This window comes from Xenopus tropicalis, chromosome 3, assembly GCF_000004195.4.
Source record: "Xenopus tropicalis strain Nigerian chromosome 3, UCB_Xtro_10.0, whole genome shotgun sequence".
Classification (NCBI taxonomy): Eukaryota; Metazoa; Chordata; class Amphibia; order Anura; family Pipidae; genus Xenopus; species Xenopus tropicalis.
In genome coordinates this window covers 12079273-12098604 of record NC_030679.2, presented here as the reverse complement: position 1 = coordinate 12098604, position 19332 = coordinate 12079273, and the positions used below count along the sequence as shown (strand labels likewise).

Here is a 19332-nt window from a genome sequence, read left to right as displayed (position 1 = left end):
TTTTTTTTGAAGCTATGCATTCTAGTAAATCAAAATGCTAAAATAGGCCTGTATACTCTAAACTACCAAATTTGAACTCTTTTCTGAACTTGGTGGTTTTTATAAAAAAAAAATATAAAAATTCTGATAATTAGCTCAAAACTTTTACTTTGTAACTTTATGGGGCCGATTCACTAAGATACAAATCCGAATCACGAAATCCGGTCAATTCTTTTCGCTTGAATACGAAAATTTCGTACTTACAATCCGAAAATTTTGTATTGAAACGATCGTTTGCGTTTCATATCCGAATGATCGTAAACGACGGGAAAACCTTTCTGGCTTTGAACCTTCTGTGCATTATTTTGGAAGGGCTCAATGGCACTCTGCAGCTCCAACCCGGCCCAAGGAAAGCCTCCCATAGGGCTCAATGGCACTCTGCAGCTCCAACCCGGCCCAAGGAAAGTCTCCCATAGGGCTCAATGGCACTCTGCAGCTCCAACCCGACCCAAGGAAAGTCTCCCATAGGGCTCAATGGCACTCTGCAGCTCCAACCCGGCCCAAGGAAACTCTCCCATAGGGCTCAATGGCACTCTGCAGCTCCAACCCGACCCAAGGAAAGTCTCCCATAGGGCTCAATGGCACTCTGCAGCTCCAACCCGACCCAAGGAAAGTCTCCCATAGGGCTCAATGGCATTCTGCAGCTCCAACCCGACCCAAGGAAAGTCTCCCATAGGGCTCAATGGCACTCTGCAGCTCCAACCCGGCCCAAGGAAAGCCTCCCATAGGGCTCAATGGCACTCTGCAGCTCCAACCCGGCCCAAGGAAAGTCTCCCATAGGGCTCAATGGCACTCTGCAGCTCCAACCCGGCCCAAGGAAAGTCTCCCATAGGGCTCAATGGCACTCTGCAGCTCCAACCCGGCCCAAGGAAAGTCTCCCATAGGGCTCAATGGCACTCTGCAGCTCCAACCTGGCCCAAGGAAAGTCTCCCATAGGGCTCAATGGCACTCTGCAGCTCCAACCCGGCCCAAGGAAAGCCTCTCATAGGGCTCAATGGCACTCTGCAGCTCCAACCCGGCCCAAGGAAAGTCTCCCATAGGGCTCAATGGCACTCTGCAGCTCCAACCTGGCCCAAGGAAAGTCTCCCATAGGGCTCAATGGCACTCTGCAGCTCCAACCCGGCCCAAGGAAAGTCACCCATAGGGCTCAATGGCACTCTGCAGCTCCAACCCGGCCCAAGGAAAGTCACCCATAGGGCTCAATGACACTCTGCAGCTCCAACCTGGCCCAAGGAAAGTCTCCCATAGGGCTCAATGGCACTCTACAGCTCCAACCCGGCCCAAGGAAAGCCTCCCATAGGGCTCAATGGCACTCTGCAGCTCCAACCCGACCCAAGGAAAGTCACCCATAGGGCTCAATGGCACTCTGCAGCTCCAACCCGGCCCAAGGAAAGTCTCCCATAGGGTTCAATGGCACTCTGCAGCTCCAACCCGGCCCAAGGAAAGTCACCCATAGGGCTCAATGGCACTCTGCAGCTCCAACCCGGCCCAAGGAAAGTCTCCCATAGGGCTCAATGGCACTCTGCAGCTCCAACCCGGCCCAAGGAAAGTCTCCCATAGGGCTCAATGGCACTCTGCAGCTCCAACCCGGCCCAAGGAAAGTCTCCCATAGGGCTCAATGGCACTCTGCAGCTCCAACCCGGCCCAAGGAAAGCCTCCCATAGGGCTCAATGGTACTCTGCAGCTCCAACCCGGCCCAAGGAAAGTCTCCCATAGGGCTCAATGGCACTCTGCAGCTCCAACCCGGCCCAAGGAAAGTCTCCCATAGGGCTCAATGGCACTCTGCAGCTCCAACCCGGCCCAAGGAAAGTCTCCTATAGGGCTCAATGGCACTCTGCAGCTCCAACCCGGCCCAAGGAAAGTCTCCATACCGAAGCTTGAATGAATCCGAAACTTTCTTACTTGTTGCGTCAAATATGATTTTGCAAAGTGCGAAAAAGTTGTGTAAATTAAAGAAAATACGAAAATACGCGAAAGTTGTAAACTTTAAAAAAAATACTAATTTTTTTGTATTCGGACCTGTCGTACTTTAATGAATGTGCCCCTATGTGTGTGTATATATATATTCGGGAGACATGGAGCTTTCGAAATCAGTTTTGAAAAATCATTTTTCTCAATTAACAGTAGTTCCCCCCACAGCAAATGCCCCTAAGGTGGGAGAGCACAAATTGTTTAAAAAACATCCGGCGCTGATTTCTGAATTCTGTCGGCACGTAGAGGGTTAACGGGTTTGGAAATGGTTGCCAGGATTCTAATCGTATAACCATACCCCCCAACTGTCCCGCTTTCTATAGCTCATCCCGCTGTCCCGGATAGTTCCCTGAATGTCCCGCATTTTCGTAATAGATTACGGAAATGCGGGACATTCATAGAAGGATCCGTGAGAGCGGGATGAGCGCTCCGACTGCTTGCGCTGCTTCTCTCAAGTGGCTTCTTCGCCGGCGGTCCCTGGCCCTTTTATAAGGTTGCGCCCGTGCGTAATGACGTCACACGTACACACGGGGCGCAACCTTATAAAAGGGCCAGGGACCGCCGGCAAAGGAGCCACAGGAGAGAAGCAGCAGAAGGAGTCGGAGCGCGTATGGGGGCTCTGTGTTTGGGGGCCTCTGTGTATGGGGTGCTCTGTGTATGGGGGGCACTGTGTTTGGGGGGGCACTATGTATGGGGGGCACTGTGTATGGGGGGCTCTGTGTATAAAGGGTACTGTATATAAAGGGTACTGTGTATGGGGGGTACTGTATATGGGGGGGCTCTGTGTATGAAGGGCACTGTGTATGGGGGGGCACTGTGTATGGTGGGGCTCTGTGTATAAAGGGTACTGTATATAAAGGGTACTGTGTATGGGGGGTACTGTATATGGGGGGGCTCTGTGTATGAAGGGTACTGTGTATGGGGGGCACTGTATATGGGGGGGCTCTATGTATGAAGGGTACTGTGTATGGGGGGTACTGTATATGGGGGGCTCTGTGTATGAAGGACACTGTGTATGGGGGGATACTGTGTATGGGGGGTACTGTATATGGGGGGCTCTGTGTATGGGGGGCACTGTGTATGGGGGGGCTCTGTGTATGGTGGGGCTCTGTGTATAAAGGGTACTGTGTATGGGGGGCACTGTATATGGGGGGGCTCTATGTATGAAGGGTACTGTGTATGGGGGGTACTGTATATGGGGGCTCTGTGTATGAAGGGCACTGTATATGGGGGGGCACTGTGTATGGGGGGCTCTGTGGGCTTCCTTAGGTAGTACAGTATGAGGGTATAGCACATTTGCATCTGATCCCGCCATTTCAACTATATAAAAGGAGTATTTTTAGAAAAAAATGGCGTGTGTTAATTGGGGCGTGGTCACAAAAGTGGGCGTGACCAAAAAATTTTGCCGCGACGCGCGCGCCAAATCTTTTTGTCCCTCTTTTTGTTTTTCAAATGTTGGGAGGTATGATCTAACCTCGCTTTTGGTAAATTTTGGGGTATTTTATATTGTTCAAGCCAGGGCATGTACTGTGAATCTTTTGCTACCATACAGCGCTGAGGAATACCTTGGCATTTAAAAATTGAACAATATATCAAAAATATGTACCATTTAAAGCTCAGGGGGTGCCTGGAAAGTTTTCAAGCTAAATATAGCTGCAGCAGAGCATTGTGTTGATTTCAGTTTTGTTCATCAGAAGAAGCTGCCCTTCCTGCTATTTTTAGTGCCTCAACAGAATCTGATCTTTGTTCCAAAAGAAAAAAAAAAAAAATACACAAACCACTTGTTTTGCTTCTGAGCTGGGAATCTAGAGCAAACTCAGGGAGGAGCCGCTAAACTCTAATTGGCAAAGCTCCACCCTTCAACGTCAGCCAATCACTACCGCTCGCTTTGGATTGGTTTTCCGCATCCTCAACCTTTTTTTCCCCTCTCCGCCTACCGTAGGCAAAACACTGCTCCCGAAGATCCGTTTACAAAACACAGACGTCACTGTTTGGGCTCCGCCCACGCCAAGGTTTGATTGGTCGGCGGTCTCTGCCTATCAGCCGTGACGCTTGCACCCCTTTTACTCCGAGAGAAGAGTAGTTTCAAGATGGCGGACGCTCGGATAACAATGGCGAGCGGGCGGCGGGGGCGTTAGGGGGAGCTGCGAGGCGGGAGAGAAGTGGATACCGTGCGGGGGGGGGAAAGTGTTGCCATTGTCAGAGGAGGCTTTTCCTCAGGCCGGGGGTATGAGAGTGCTATTCCCGTAATAGTCCGGCTTCACCTCTCCCCACAGATGGCGGATTTTGTGGTCCCCCGACACAGCGCCGTGATGGAGCGCCTCCGCCGACGGATAGAGCTTTGCCGGCGGCACCACGGTACCTGCGAGTCGCGATACGAAGCCTTAGCTGGGGAGAGGCTGGAGCTAGAGAGGCAGCATACCTTCCAGTTACACCAGCGCTGCCTGCAGGCCAAGGCCAAGAGGGCCGGGAAGCACAGGCAGCAGGCTGTCTCTAGCGCCGAGTCCGGCCCGGGCAGGGGGAATCCCAGCACTACCGGCAGCCTGGATACCGACGGAGGCGGCGGCGGCAATGGCGAGCAGTGTAGGAACAGCACTCTCATCGCGGTAAGTGACGGCAGGGCTTCTGCGATCTTCCTGCAGGGGCATGGCAGCGATTTCTTACTCTAAACTCTTAGGGTGAAGCCACACGGAGCTACTAGTAGCAGCTACTTTTTTCAAGGCTACTAAACTCCCAAAAATACTGAGAATTGCCTCTGCTAAAACACATGTAGAGACAATTATCAGTAAATGATCAGCATTGTCTGTTTTAGTAGCCAAGAAAAGTAGCTGTTACTAGTAACTCCGTGTGGCTTCACCCTTAGGGTGAAGACACACGGAGCTACTAGTAGCAGCGACTTGTGCTGATCATTTACTGATAATTGTGTCTACGTGTGTTTTAGCAGAGGCAATTCTCAGTATTGTCTATGGCAGGGGATTTTCTGGTGTTTAGTAGCCGTGACAAGTAGCTGCTACTAAGTAGCTCTGTGTGTCTTCACCCTTGTTGAGGCATGGCAGGGATTTCTTACTCTGTGGCCTTTAAACTCTTAGGGTGAAGACACACGGAGCTACTAGTAGCAGCGACTTGTGGCTACTAAAATGCTGATCATTTACTGATAACTGTCTCTACGTGTGTTTTAGCAGAGGCAATTCTCAGTATTGTCTATGGCAGGGGATTTTCTGGCATTTAGTAACAGGAAAAAAGTTGCTGCTACTAGTAGCTCAGTGTGTCTTCACCCTTACTTTTTGAGGCATGGCAGGGATTTCTTACTCTGTGGCCTTTAAACTCTCTTAGGGTGAAGCCACACGGAGCTACTAGTAGCAGCTACTTGTGGCTACTAAAATGCTGATGATTTACTGATAAATGTCTCTACATGTGTTTTAGCAGAGGCGATTCTCTGTTTTGTCTATGGCAGGGGATTTTCTGGCATTTAGTATCAGGGAAAAGGTAGCTGCTACTTGTAGCTCAGTGTGTCTTCACCCTTGTTGAGGCATGGCAAGGATTTCTTACTCTGTGGCCTTTAAACTCTTAGGGCTCTGGCACACGGGGAGATTAGTCGCCCGCGACAAATCTCCCGTGTCTCGGGCGACTAATCTCCCCGGATTGCCATCCCACTGGCGAAAATGTAAATCGCCAGTGGGATGGCATACGCGGCGGCGCGATTTCAGCGAGATCGCGCAAGTTTCCTCTCGAGGCAACTTGCACGATATCTCACTGAAATCGCGTCACCACGTGTGCCATTCCACCGGCGACTTACACTTTCGCCGGTGGGATGGCAGGTGATGGCAACTCGGGGAGATTAGTCGCCTGAGACACGGGAGATTTGTCGCGGGCGACTAATCTCCCTGTGTGCCAGAGCCCTTAGGGTGAAGGCACACGGAGCTACTAGTAGCAGCTACTTGTGGCTACTAAAATGCTGATCATTTACTGATAATTGTCTCTAGCTGTGTTTTAGCAGAGGCAATTCTCAGTATTGTCTATGGCAGGGGATTTTCTGGCATTTAGTAGCAGGGAAAAAGTAGCTGCTGCTACTAGTAGCTCTGGGGATTGTAGCCCTGAGCTTGTATTGGGCATATGAGCTAGTTAGTAGCAGCTACTTTTTACAGCTACTAAACACCAGAAAATCCCCTGCCATGGACAATAATGGGAATTGCCTCTGCTAAAACACACGTAGAGACAGTTATCAGTAAATGATCAGCATTGTCTGTTTCAGTAGCTGCTACTAGTAGCTCAGTGTGTTTTCACCCTTACTTATACATACTTGTTGAGGCACGGCAGGGGTTTCTCCGGATTGTAGCCCTGAGCTTGTATTGGGCATATGAGCTACTTAGTAGCAGCTACTTGTTAGGGCTACTAAATACCAGAAAATACCCTGCCATAGACAATACAGAGAATTGCCTCTGCTTAAACACATGTAGAGACAATTATCAGTAAATGGTCAGCATTGTCTATTTTAATAGCCATGACAAGTAGCTGCTACTAGTAGCTCTGTGTGTCTTCACCCTTGTTGAGGCACGGAAGGGATTTCTCCGGATTGTAGCCCGGAGCTTGTATTGGGCATATGCTCTGACCCAGGATTTTTCACAGGTTCAACTTTCTCTTGGAGCAAGTAGTTAGAACAGGATAGCCTGTCTGTATGTTTATACTCAGCCAGCTAGCAGGAACACTCATCTGCACATGTCCATGTTGGACTAAGGGTGAAAACACACAGAGCTACTAGTAGCAGCTACTTGTTGTAGCTACTAAAATAGACAATTCAGATTATTGACTGATAATTGTCTCTACGTGTGTTTTAGCAGATGCAATTCTCAGTATTGTCTATGGCAGGGGATTTTCTGGCATTTAGTATCCGTAACAAGTACCTGCTACTAAGTAGCTCAGTGTGTCTTCACCCTAAAGGATTGCTGTCCCTAGCCAGTAGCCACATTGCCTAACTTTGTGCCATTTCTCTTCCAGCCCTGCATCTGCTTTTGCCCTTCACCTCCCAGCAGAGCTGTGTGTATTTGATTCAAGTTGTAGTACAGTAACATCTGGGGGTCTCAAGGCTGAACTCACCTTTTGTAATTAGTGGCAGTATAAGGGTGGAGGCATACAGTGCTACTTGTCACAGCTACTAAAGCTGGCCATACACGTGGCGATCTCACGATGTTTCGTACGACCGTCGGTCGCACGAAACATCGTCAGATCCGCCACACACCATTCAGGGCTGAATCGGCAGGTAAGGAGGTAGAAACAATAGGATTTCTACCTCCTTCTGCCGATTCAGCTCTGAAGGGAGAATTTTGGTCAGGCGCCTTCTATGGCGCCCGATCAAAATTTTCTAACTTGGCCGATCGGCGAGCCGACCGATTTCAGCAGCTTCCTGCGATATCGGTCGGCTCGCTGACATGCCATACACGCACCGATTATCGTACGAAACGAGGTTTCGTACGATAATATCGGTGCGTGTATGGCCACCTTAAAACAGACAATGCTGATGATTTACTGATAACAGTCTCTACGTGTATTTTAGCAGAGGCAATTCTCTGTATTGTCTATGGCAGGGGATTTTTTGGCATTCAGTAGCCGTGAAAAAGTAGCTGCTACTAGTAGCTCAGTGTGTCTTCACCCTAAAAGGTGTTTACAAACTCAGACGCTGAGATTCCTGTCATTTAAATACAGAATGCTGTGTGTTGGTTAAATTGAGTTCATAATAGCAACAACACTGACTGAAGTAACAAGTATACAAATTTGTGTCAATGGGATTTTAATAGTCTAACTTAGTACAGTGAAAGGCTGCTGAGTATGGAGGTGTTATTTGATTGGTTGTGCTTATTTTAGGTCTTTGAACAATTGGAATCCAAAAACAATTTTACTTTGAACATTCTGAGTAATACACAGTCACGGTCATGTGTTAGTACTTGTTAATTACTGGATTGTGTTTTGGAGGTGATCAGCTGCTTTCGAACTACAACATTTAGGGGCAGATTTATCAAAATGTGAGCTTAGGCCTTAATACATAAAAACTCACCCATGTTCTATTCATTCCTATGGGATTTTTAGAACTGTATTTATCAGTGGGTGAACGTTAGAACTCACCATTTCATAAATATGCTTCTAAAAAGCTCATAGGAATGAACAGAACATTGGTGAGTTTTTATGTATTAAGTTCTAAGCTCACATTTTGATAAATCTGCCCCTTAGTATTAGTTGCCAACAAAGGCTGTTGGGCGAAAGTATGTTAACAAGCCAGAGTGCTGCAGGTTGCACTTTCTTTCTGCTCTGTCATTTTGTATCTGCTTGTGAAATGTATTGTTTGCAGAATTGGCTTATCACCTGTTGATAAATATGGCCCACCCTGATGTAGCACAGAACTTTACAGTATCATGTTGAGGATCCCTACATGAGTATTAGTTTATATTGCAGGCATATAGTATATGTCAAAAGATCCATTCACTTTCAGACCCCAATAAAAGCATAGTTATGTAGTCATGTACATAAGAAAACAGTGACTTTTGACCGTTAAATAACAAATGATACAAGTGGAAGTAAGCAGAAACACCATTTGAAATATGCAATTTATTTATATCACCTTCTTCTCTTTATTTTCGATGCTTGTTTACTTACTGCCCTCATCTCACCCATAAACGATGAACTGACTCAGTTCTAATTATTTTGGGCACTGACTTGTTGCACCTTGGAAGCGGGTTCTTGTAAATAGTGCAAACAGCTTGTGTTGGTATAGTACATGAGACAAATAGATGTGGCTCAGCATGCCTGAACTGAAACTGTATCTCCTTTTGTTTCTCCTACATATGCACTTGTTGTACCTGCAGGTATTTAATCAATGCTGGTTGTATAGGGAGCTGTTCACTAGCAAAATAAGTCCCTGCCCATATCATTTACAATTCAATTCCAGTGCCGGAAAAGTTCAGTTGTTTGCTAAAGGGGAAATGTACCAACATTTTTCTTGAGAGAAAATGTAATTTAAGTAGCTTTCCAATATACACACTTATTTTAAATGTATTTGTAAATGCAATTGACAGCAGTATTTATTACTTTTCTGTTCCTTGGTTCTGACCCATGCTGCTACATTGTTTCAGCAGTCAGAACCAGAAGTGCATTGGCTACACAGTGGTTAGAATGGAGAGGAGTGCAGCGATATCTAGGAAGTGCTGAATGGAAGCACCTCTCTGTGCCTACGGAATAGGGGTGGGGCAGGCAATCTGATTGACAGATGGGATTTTTAAATGCCTTTTAAAATGGTTATGGTTGTGTTAATAAGAAAAGTAATTTGGGTTTCATGTTTAATTTAAAAAGGACTTATATTATATAGTTTTTATGTCTGGGTGACTCTTTTAACTGTCTTGAATAGGTGCATTTTCCTCCTTTTTTTGTGTGTTTTATTCCTGGTGCTTTAACAGATTTTATAATGTAGTTGCTTTAATATTGTTAATTATTTGACATTGGCTGGGAACCTTATGTCTACGGCACAACTGAACACATTTAATCACTATTTTATTTCCTGTTATGTATATAGCGCTTACACATTTTCGCAGTGCCTTACAGAGGTTATTCATCATTCACATCAGTCCCTGCCCCAGTGAGCTTACAATCTAAGGTCCCTATCACATTCCCATCAGTCCCTGCCCCAGTGAGCTTACAATCTAAGGTCCCTATCACATTCCCATCAGTCCCTGCCCCAGTGAGCTTACAATCTAAGGTCCCTATCACATTCCCATCAGTCCCTGCCCCAGTGAGCTTACAATCTAAGGTCCCTATCACATTCCCATCAGTCCCTGCCCCAGTGGAGCTTACAATCTAAGGTCCCTATCCCATTCCCATCAGTCCCTGCCCCAGTGAGCTTACAATCTAAGGTCCCTATCCCATTCCCATCAGCCCCTGCCCCAGTGGAGCTTACAATCTAAGGTCCCTATCACATTCCCATCAGTCCCTGCCCCAGTGAGCTTACAATCTAAGGTCCCTATCACATTCCCATCAGCCCCTGCCCCAGTGGAGCTTACAATCTAAGGTCCCTATCACATTCCCATCAGCCCCTGCCCCAGTGAGCTTACAATCTAAGGTCCCTATCACATTCCCATCAGTCCCTGCCCCAGTGAGCTTACAATCTAAGGTCCCTATTACATTCGCATACACTATGGTAAATTGGAGTGTTGGAGGAAACCAAAGTACCCAGGTGAAATCCACTCGGACACGGGAACTTGCGCACTCCTAGCAAATAGTGGCATGGCTGGGATGAAACTCAGGACCCCAGAAGTGCTACTCACTGTGCTGCCCGAATAAGTAATGTTTGCTTTAGTGGAGGCCTATTTTCCATTGTGTCATAGTGAAAACATGCAAGTATAAAAACTAGAATGCATATTCCAGATATTTGATACAGTTCAGGGAAATACACGTACCCATGTTACAGTAGATCGGTTCACACCTGTTAGAAGTCAGATTCCCACTAATATCCCTCCCCTAAACACACCCAGATGCCCCTTGGAAATCTTGTGTATTTTGGATCAGATGATCATTTTGAAAAATGCCTACTTTTAAAGGTCTGGTTCAGTTAACTTTTAGTATGTTATAGAATGGCTCATTCTTGGCAACTTTTTAATTGGTCTTCATTTTTATTATAGTTTTTTAAGTTATTTCCCCTTTTATTCTGACTCTTTTCAGCTTCTAAAAGAAAAAAGCTCATTGACCTGAGCAGCCAAAACCTGTTGCTCTGTGAGACTACAATTTTATTGTTATTGCTACTTTGTATTACAGGTATGGGACCTGAGGTTTTCCAGATAAGGGATCTTTCTGTAATTCGGATCTCCATATCTTACATCATATAAGCATTAAATAAACCCAATAGGATTGGTTTGCCTCCAAAAGGATTAATTATACCTTAATTGGGAGAAAGTACAGGTACTGTTTTATTATTAAAGAGAAAAGGGAATCATTTAACCATGAAATAAACCCAATAGGGCTGTTCTGCCCCAATAAGGGGTAATTATATCTTATTTGGGATCAAGTACAGGTACTGTTTTATTATTACAGAGAAAAGGGAATCATTTAACCATTAAATAAACCCAATAGGGCTGTTCTGCCCCCAATAAGGGGTAATTATATCTTAGTTGGGATCAAGTACAGGTACTGTTTTATTATTACAGAGAAAAGGGAATCATTTAACCATTAAATAAACCCAATAGGGCTGTTCTGCCCCCAATAAGGGGTAATTATATCTTAGTTGGGATCAAGTACAGGTACTGTTTTATTATTACAGAGAAAAGGGAATCGTTTAACCATTAAATAAACCCAGTAGGGCTGTTCTGCCCCCAATAAGGGGTAATTATATCTTAGTTGGGATCAAGTACAGGTACTGTTTTAGGGGGAATTTATTTTTTAAAAATTAGAATTATTTGCTTATAATGGAGTCTATGGGAGATGGACTTTCCGTAATTTGCAACTTTCTGGATAACAGGTTTCCGGATAAGGGATCCCATGCCTGTACTTATCTTTCTATTCAGTCTCTATTCTAGTCCCTATTCATATTCCAGTTTCTCATTCAGCATGCCAGCAGATACCTGCCGATAATCCAAACTCGAGAGCTGCTGAACAAAAATCTCAAATAATTCAAAAACCACAGAAAATAAAAAGCGAAGACCAATTGCAAATTGTCTGAGAACAACAAGTTTGCTTTAATGGGAATACCCCTTTAATAACATCATAGCATGTCTTTCATTTAGTGATGCTCCGCTAACACTCCTGTCTTATTGTACAGAGATTTATGTAGGTTTTAGGCTGCTGTGCAGTCTTAGATTTCTGAGCAGCAGAACTTGAGCAGCAGAACTTCTAAAATGCTTCTAAATTAGCAAATTTGTTTCTTGGCTTATTTAGGCCTTGGTTTGTTTGCTACCCAGTGAGATATGTGCCTTAGTAGACTTCTTTTATTGAGTGGCTGTCAGCTGCAAAGCCTTGGGGTTTGTTTGTATTGGACTGGCACAGCCGCGCTTGGCAAGTGAGGAGAGGTCTGTCTGCTTCGCATCGTTAGCAGGCATTTTAGCTGCAGCGGGCATGTAATTCATCTCAGCAATCCCTGTAGAAGTGAGCTCGGATGCCAGAAGCTCTTGGCATGGCTAGTGGAAGTTACCAGCGCATTGATAAGACTACTTCTAGTAGTTTGTTCAAACCATCATTTTACATATGGAATTGCAGCTTTTTGGTGGTTTAAATGGATTGTAATCTCTGTGCTGGAATGGCTTGGTTTACAGGTTTTTAAATGGGATCTATTTGGATAAATTCAGCAGTTTATTAGCCAGAATGTCAGCTGCCTGCTGCTTCTCTGTATTCATTAAGTTGTCTTGTAAGTTCTGCTGAGCCTAGACCACCTACACAGTCAGTGAGCTGATTTTATAAATTCTTCTATTCTTTGTTCTGATAAGGTGTATGGGCACCTTTTAAAAGTGAGCGGATCTTCTCCCGATATCCCCCACCTACGGGTGTGAAATATCGGGGGAATTTAGGCTAATTTGATCGCTTGGCCCTGGTGCCAAACGATCGAATTATAATGACGGGTATAGGCAAAGTCAGTCCGGGGACCGCATCAATGAGCCGATGCGGTCCCCAATCTGGCTAGATTTTCTAACCTGCCTGATCGAGATCTGGGTGATTTCAGGCCAGATATCGGTCGGGCAGGCCCGTCGGTAGTCCCCATACACGGGCTGATTAGCTGCCGAAACGGTCTAAAGGACCAATATCGGCAGGTAGAAACGTACTTTTTAAAGGAGAATGCAAGTCAAAATTTAAAAAATATACTGCCCAATAGCTCCTATTTAGTAAAAATGCCACACTTTTGGCTCACCTAATCAAATATTTACTCAGTCACACTTACTGCACATTTTCTAGAACAGGCAGCCATCTCTAAAAAGGTATTCTCCCTTCCTTTCCCTCCTTGTTTCATACTGCACATGTTTCATTCCCTCCCCACTCCCCTCTGGCAGATCCGCTTCTGATTGGCTGGTGGGCATGTGTAGCTCAGAACAGGAGACAGGATCAAGTTACACACATGCTCAGAGAATAGGAAGGCTGCCTCTGGCAGCTACAGGAAGGGGAGAGAGATTTCAGTGATGTCACTGTAGTCTTCACTCTGCTGTAGGCTGCCAGCACCATATCTCAGAGAAGCAAGCAGGGATCTGGGAATTTAGATATGCAGTAAGTACTTAAAAAGAATGCCTTTAGACTTTTAATTTATATTAACCTTTCATTGTCCTTTAAATTAGTTATATTTGAACATGTACAGTTACATTTAAGCTCGGCCTGAATTGTGTGTATGGGGGCCCCTAGTGGGTGTGCCCCTCTGATATCTGGGCAGAATTCGGCAGATATCAATTGGACAGGTTGGAAAATCCCATCTCCTTGTCTGAGGGGCCTCCATATATTCCATTGCATGTTATAGTTGTTTGGACTAGTGATTAGATCAGCCAATTTGACCAACTAGAGCTCATATCCATGTGTTCGGTGGCCTTGCCAAAGGAGCAGTACCCTAAGCTGCTTACTTTTTAAACAGACCTTCTCAAATGAGTTGGGTGTTCTGTATGTGGGAACTTTTCTGTGCGGTAGTTATGTCTATGTCATAGAAGTAAATTGGTGGTTGTCATTTTCTTTAAAGATGCCAGTGCCCTCAGTAGCATCAATGCTTATCTGTTATACCTGTAGCTGTAGTTGGCCAGGATGCCATCTATTATATGGAATCCCATTGTTCAGAAAACACTGGAATACAGCAATGCAATTCACTTTCTCTTGGCATCCTATTTGAACAAATCTTTATTTTTGTCCGGTTGGCTTTTTCTTTGTGTTAACTAAGTGATCAGAATTCAGCATTGATGTCAGTCAATCAAAATATTGCACTGGATAGAATGGTGAATAAAGCAAATCAGCAAGGGCCTGCAGTGGTGTTGGTTACAGTTGGGTTCAGCTTTGCAGTCATAGAACTTTGGTACAGGTATCGGACCCCTTATCCGGAAACCCGTTATCCAGAAAGCTCCGAATTACGGAATGCCCGTCTCCCATAGACTCCATTTTAATCAAATAATTCAGAATTTTAAAACTGATTTCCTTTTTCTATGTAGAAATAAAACAGAACCTTGTAATTGATTCCAACTAAGATATAATTCATCCTTATTGGATGCAAAACAATCCTATTGGGTTTAATTAATGTTTTATTGATTTTTTAGTAGACTTAAGGTATTGAGATCCAAATTACAGAAAGACCCCTTATCCGGAATACCCTTGGTCCTGAGCATTCTGGACAATGGGTCCTATACCTGTACTTGCAAGAAAACACAAATAAAAGGTAACAAAGAAAGAATAGTACTTTTAGTAAAAGTGCGGTATGCACCCCTTAATTGTGCACTTATTTTGGTTAGATTAAACGGTCGGTATACCCCTTTTTCAACCTTTGTGCAATTAATAATTCATATGCTGAACATACATTATGCCTATTTAAATAAATATGTATGTGTTTTATGATATTCTACTCGAGCACAATCAAAACAAGCCCTCTGTGTAAACAAACTCCCATTCCCCCAGCTGCAGCCTTTGTGAGGCTTTGTGAAAAGGATCAGCTAATTGCACAAAGGGCTCCTCAGTCCACTAAAAAATAGGCAAAGGGCTTCTCGGGGGACTCATGATTTTTGATTGTGAGAACCAGAAGTAAAACGTGGCTTTCAAGTTTAGAGTTGGACAAGAAATAACAAACTTTTTGCCTGTTGTTTTAATAAGGAAATATGTATGTTTAAAAAAGACTATTTGATTGAACATATTTTGAAAAAAAGAGCATTCTGCCCCTATAATGGTTACAGAGACACTGGTGTGTTGAGCTCCAAGATCATTATGTACATTTTTTGTTGTGCTCCCTGGCATAAGGCTTTTTTTGCTGATATAGATCCAAAGATAAAATATATTGTTTTTCTACCTTCCTACAGTGGATCTTCAAAATAGCAAGGCAAATGATTATACAAAAGGTGTAAAAATATATAATTGGAATTTATTTAGAGCTTAGACAAGGCAAGTGCATTTTCTGACTTCCACGTGTTTCCTTGTGTGCCAAGGGAAGCAGCAAACTCCCCTGGTTTTAGTGCTCTTTCCTGTATGTACAAAACCCTCACCCACATGTCATCGCTGAGAGAGAGGATAGGCTTCTTAAGTTGCTTGCTGTCCTTATATCAACCCATCATTGCACTAGGCACCGGCCCAGTATGCATACCAAACCCCCGTGTAATCTTGCTGCTAAACTTGGATGTTAAAGGTACAGTCCTTCGTGGAACCAACTTGGGAAAAAGACAGTTGAATGTTTCCCAATGAATATCGATTAAACAAACTTAGAAATTAAAACAGTTGTATGTTATCATTGACTGAGGGGTATATTTATCATGCTGTGTAAAAAGTGGAGAAAACATTACTGGTGATGTTGCTCATAGCAGCCAATCAGATGCTTTGATTTGGTTTCCTAACTTCTGTTGAAATCTAATTGCTGATCGCTGGCGACTAATCTCCCCATGTGCCAGAGCCCTTAAACATGAAATAAACCCAATAGGGCTGTTCTGCCCCCAATAAGGGGTAATTATATCTTAGTTGGGATCAAGTACAGGTACTGTTTTATTATTACAGAGAAAAGGGAATCATTTAACCATTAAATAAACCCAATAGGGCTGTTCTGCCCCCAATAAGGGGTAATTATATCTTAGTTGGGATCAAGTACAGGTACTGTTTTATTATTACAGAGAAAAGGGAATCATTTAACCATTAAATAAACCCAATAGGGCTGTTCTGCCCCCAATAAGGGGTAATTCTATCTTAGTTGGGATCAAGTACAGGTACTGTTTTATTATTACAGAGAAAAGGGAATCATTTAACCATTAAATAAACCCAATAGGGCTGTTCTGCCCCCAATAAGGGGTAATTATATCTTAGTTGGGATCAAGTACAGGTACCGTTTTATTATTACAGGGAAAAGGGAATCATTTAACCATGAAATAAACCCAATAGGGCTGTTCTGCCCCCAATAAGGGGTAATTATATCTTAGTTGGGATCAAGTACAGGTACTGTACACACAGAAAATATACTATATATATTATTCATTTCAAGTTTCTCTCTGCCTTTTGGGGATTTGCAAATGCAACTCACTGCCATCCACAGGTCAGCGATTGTTACAGAGTTGCTGATTTAGCCATCTGGGCAGCCACAAAAGTAGAACTTGTGAATGATATATTCTCATTATACCATTCCCATACAAATGCTGAGGGCTCCCTCCCCACCCCCACACTGCCCAAACAAGTTTGAACCATAAACATTTTCCAGCAAATGCTGCTGCAAAAGAACATTCAAGACAATGTTCAATTTTCAAGTTTGTTAAATGTGCAATAGTTTGTTAAATCGGTAGCCTGCAGTCATTTCAGCTAAACCATTTAGTTCTGTTGTAAAAAATGCCACAAAGTGTCAGGTTACCACAGAGCTTCATTTTGGGCCCTTTGTATCTATGCCTTTGACCAGTTTCCTGTTGAAGGTGTCTCCTATACACACTATGGGGCACATTCATGAAAGGAGAAGGAAAGGCTAATAAAGAGTTAATCCCAAGCTGCAGGCATACCTTCAGTTCTCTCAATAGTGCCCTTAAGTCTCCCCATATTTCTCCTGTTCAGATGATCAAACAGGAAGAAAAAACGCTGAGCTGGGTAAAGAAAGTTCCCATAATGCCTCGCTCCTGCACAAACACCCAGACCAAGTGAACATGCTCAGTTAGACTATGGGGTGATTTATTAATCCATGAACGCTCTGAGCGTATTTTCGGCGACTTTTTCATACTTGCGACAAAATTGTATTGTCGCGCCGAGTACGAACGTTTTGGATTCATTCAAGCTTCGTTATCATGGCTTTCCTTGGGCCAGGTTGGAGCTGCAGAGTGCCATTGAGCCCTATGGGAGGCTTTTCTTGGGCCAGGTTGGAGCTGCAGAGTGCCATTGAGCCCTATGGGAGACTTTCCTTGGGCCGGGTTGGAGTAGCAGAGTGCCATTGAGCCCTATGGGAGACTTTCCTTGGGCCGGGTTGGAGCTGCAGAGTGCCATTGAGCCCTATGGGAGACTTTCCTTGGGCCGGGTTGGAGCTGCAGAGTGCCATTGAGCCCTATGGGAGACTTTCCTTGGGCCGGGTTGGAGCTGCAGAGTGCCATTGAGCCCTATGGGAGACTTTCCTTGGGCCGGGTTGGAGCTGCAGAGTGCCATTGAGCCCTATGGGAGACTTTCCTTGGGCCGGGTTGGAGCTGCAGAGTGCCATTGAGCCCTATGGGAGGCTTCCAAAATCATGCACTGAAGGATCAAAGTCAAAAAGGTTTTCCCGCGGTTTTCGATCGTTCAGATACGAAGTTTGTGACTATCGCAAAAGATCGTTTCCATATGAAAATTTCGGATCGTAAGTACGAAATTTTCGTATTCAAACGAACAGAAATTTAGTGACTTTCGCAATCAGCAGAAATGATTGGATTTCGTGATTCGGATTCGTACTTTAATGAATGTGCCCCTAAGTGTTATGCTTCAAAGATCAAAGGTCATAGATATAAAAAATGAAAATACAACATCAACCTTTTTGACTTTCCATTTTTACTTATTCGTTATGGTTTGATCTCACTAAAGCAGGGGTGCCCAATAGGTAGATTGGGGTGTACTAGTAGATCGCTTCAAAGTTTCTGGTAGACCATGAGGTGGGATACATCTGGATACCATTGCACCTCTTCTTTTTTTCCCCCCAACATACCGGAGCTTTTGAGTGGGGCTATACAGGTATAGGACCCGTTATCCAAAATGCTCGGGACCAAGGGTATACCGGATAAGGGTTTTTTCTGTAATCTGGATCTCCATACCTTAAGTCTACTAAAATCAATAAAACATGAATTAAACCCAAAGGGGGGTAATTATATCTTAGTTGGGATCAAGTACAGGTACTGTTTTATTATTAGAGAAAAGGGAATCATTTAACCATTAAATAAACCCAATAGGGCTGTTCTGCCCCCAATAAGGGGTAATTATATCTTAGTTGGGATCAAGTACAGGTACTGTTTTATTATTAGAGAAAAGGGAATCATTTAACCATTAAATAAACCCAATAGGGCTGTTCTGCCCCCAATAAGGGGTAATTATATCTTAGTTGGGATCAAGTACAGGTACTGTTTTATTATTACAGAGAAAAGGGAATCATTTAACCATTAAATAAACCCAATAGGGCTGTTCTGCCCCCAATAAGGGGTAATTATATCTTAGTTGGGATCAAGTACAGGTACTGTTTTATTATTACAGAGAAAAAGGAAATCATTTTTAATAATTAGAATTATTAAATTAAAATGGAGTCTATGGGAGATGGGCTTTCCGTAATTCGGAGCTTTCTGGATAATGGGTTTCTTGATAATGGATCCCATACCTCTATTGCTATGTTGGCACTTGTTGCCAAATAAGCGGATCTTACTGTGTATAGCCAGCTTAATTGATTTAACCTCTTCATGGTCGCACTTGTTGGCACTCCATTAGGCATTACTTATTTAGCCTGTAGAACTAACATTTTCCATCTGTACTGTTTCATTTATCTTTATTAAAATAAACATGGAGGAATTTAATGCTGTTGAGCGGCACTTATAAAATCTGCTAAAGTGCACTGCCATTGGCATCAGGATAGCAACCTTAAATTGATGTCCGAGCAACCAGTAGGGCAGAACCAGTTCTGCAGAATAGCCCTTGCCAGTTTGTTTTAAAGGGGTAGCTTGCAATTTGTCTTTATTTTTTATGGGCTTTCAGTTATTTCAGCAGCTCTCCATTTGCCATTTTAGCAGGTATCTGGTTGCTAGGGACACATTTACCCTAGCAACTAGGCAGTGGTTTAAACAAGAGATGGAATTATGAATAGTAGAGGGCCTGCGTAGAAATAAAAGTAATAAAAAGTATCAATAATATTGTAACCTTACAGAGCAGTAGATTTTGGCTGCTGGGGTCAGTGATCCCCCAAATTTGAAAGCTGAAAAGAGGCAGAAGAGAAAGGCTAATACTTTGAAAACTATAAGAAATAAATAACCAAAACCAATTATAAAGTTGCTTAGGACATTCTATAACATACTAAAAGTTAACTTAAAGATGAACAACCCCTTTAATGAATCCTAGGAGAGTAATGCAAAGTGTTGCTTTAGGTTGAGACACAGCTACTAGTAGCAGCTACTTGTCATGGCTACTAAAATAGACAATGCTGATCATTTACTGATAATTGTCTCTACG

General features: G+C 43.8%; 1 protein-coding gene across 2 annotated transcripts in view; it reads left to right on the top strand.

Moving 5' to 3' along the window:
- Positions 1–3960: 3960 nt before the first annotated feature.
- The window catches only part of maml1 (mastermind like transcriptional coactivator 1), a 43567-nt gene continuing 28195 nt past the window's right edge, over positions 3961–19332 (top strand). For both annotated transcript variants that reach the window (XM_004912749.4, XM_002941798.5), the window contains exon 1: positions 3961–4616. In XM_004912749.4, coding sequence (XP_004912806.1) covers positions 4287–4616 — 330 coding nt within the window. In that variant the 5' untranslated portion in view covers positions 3961–4286. The remainder of the gene's footprint in view (positions 4617–19332) is intronic.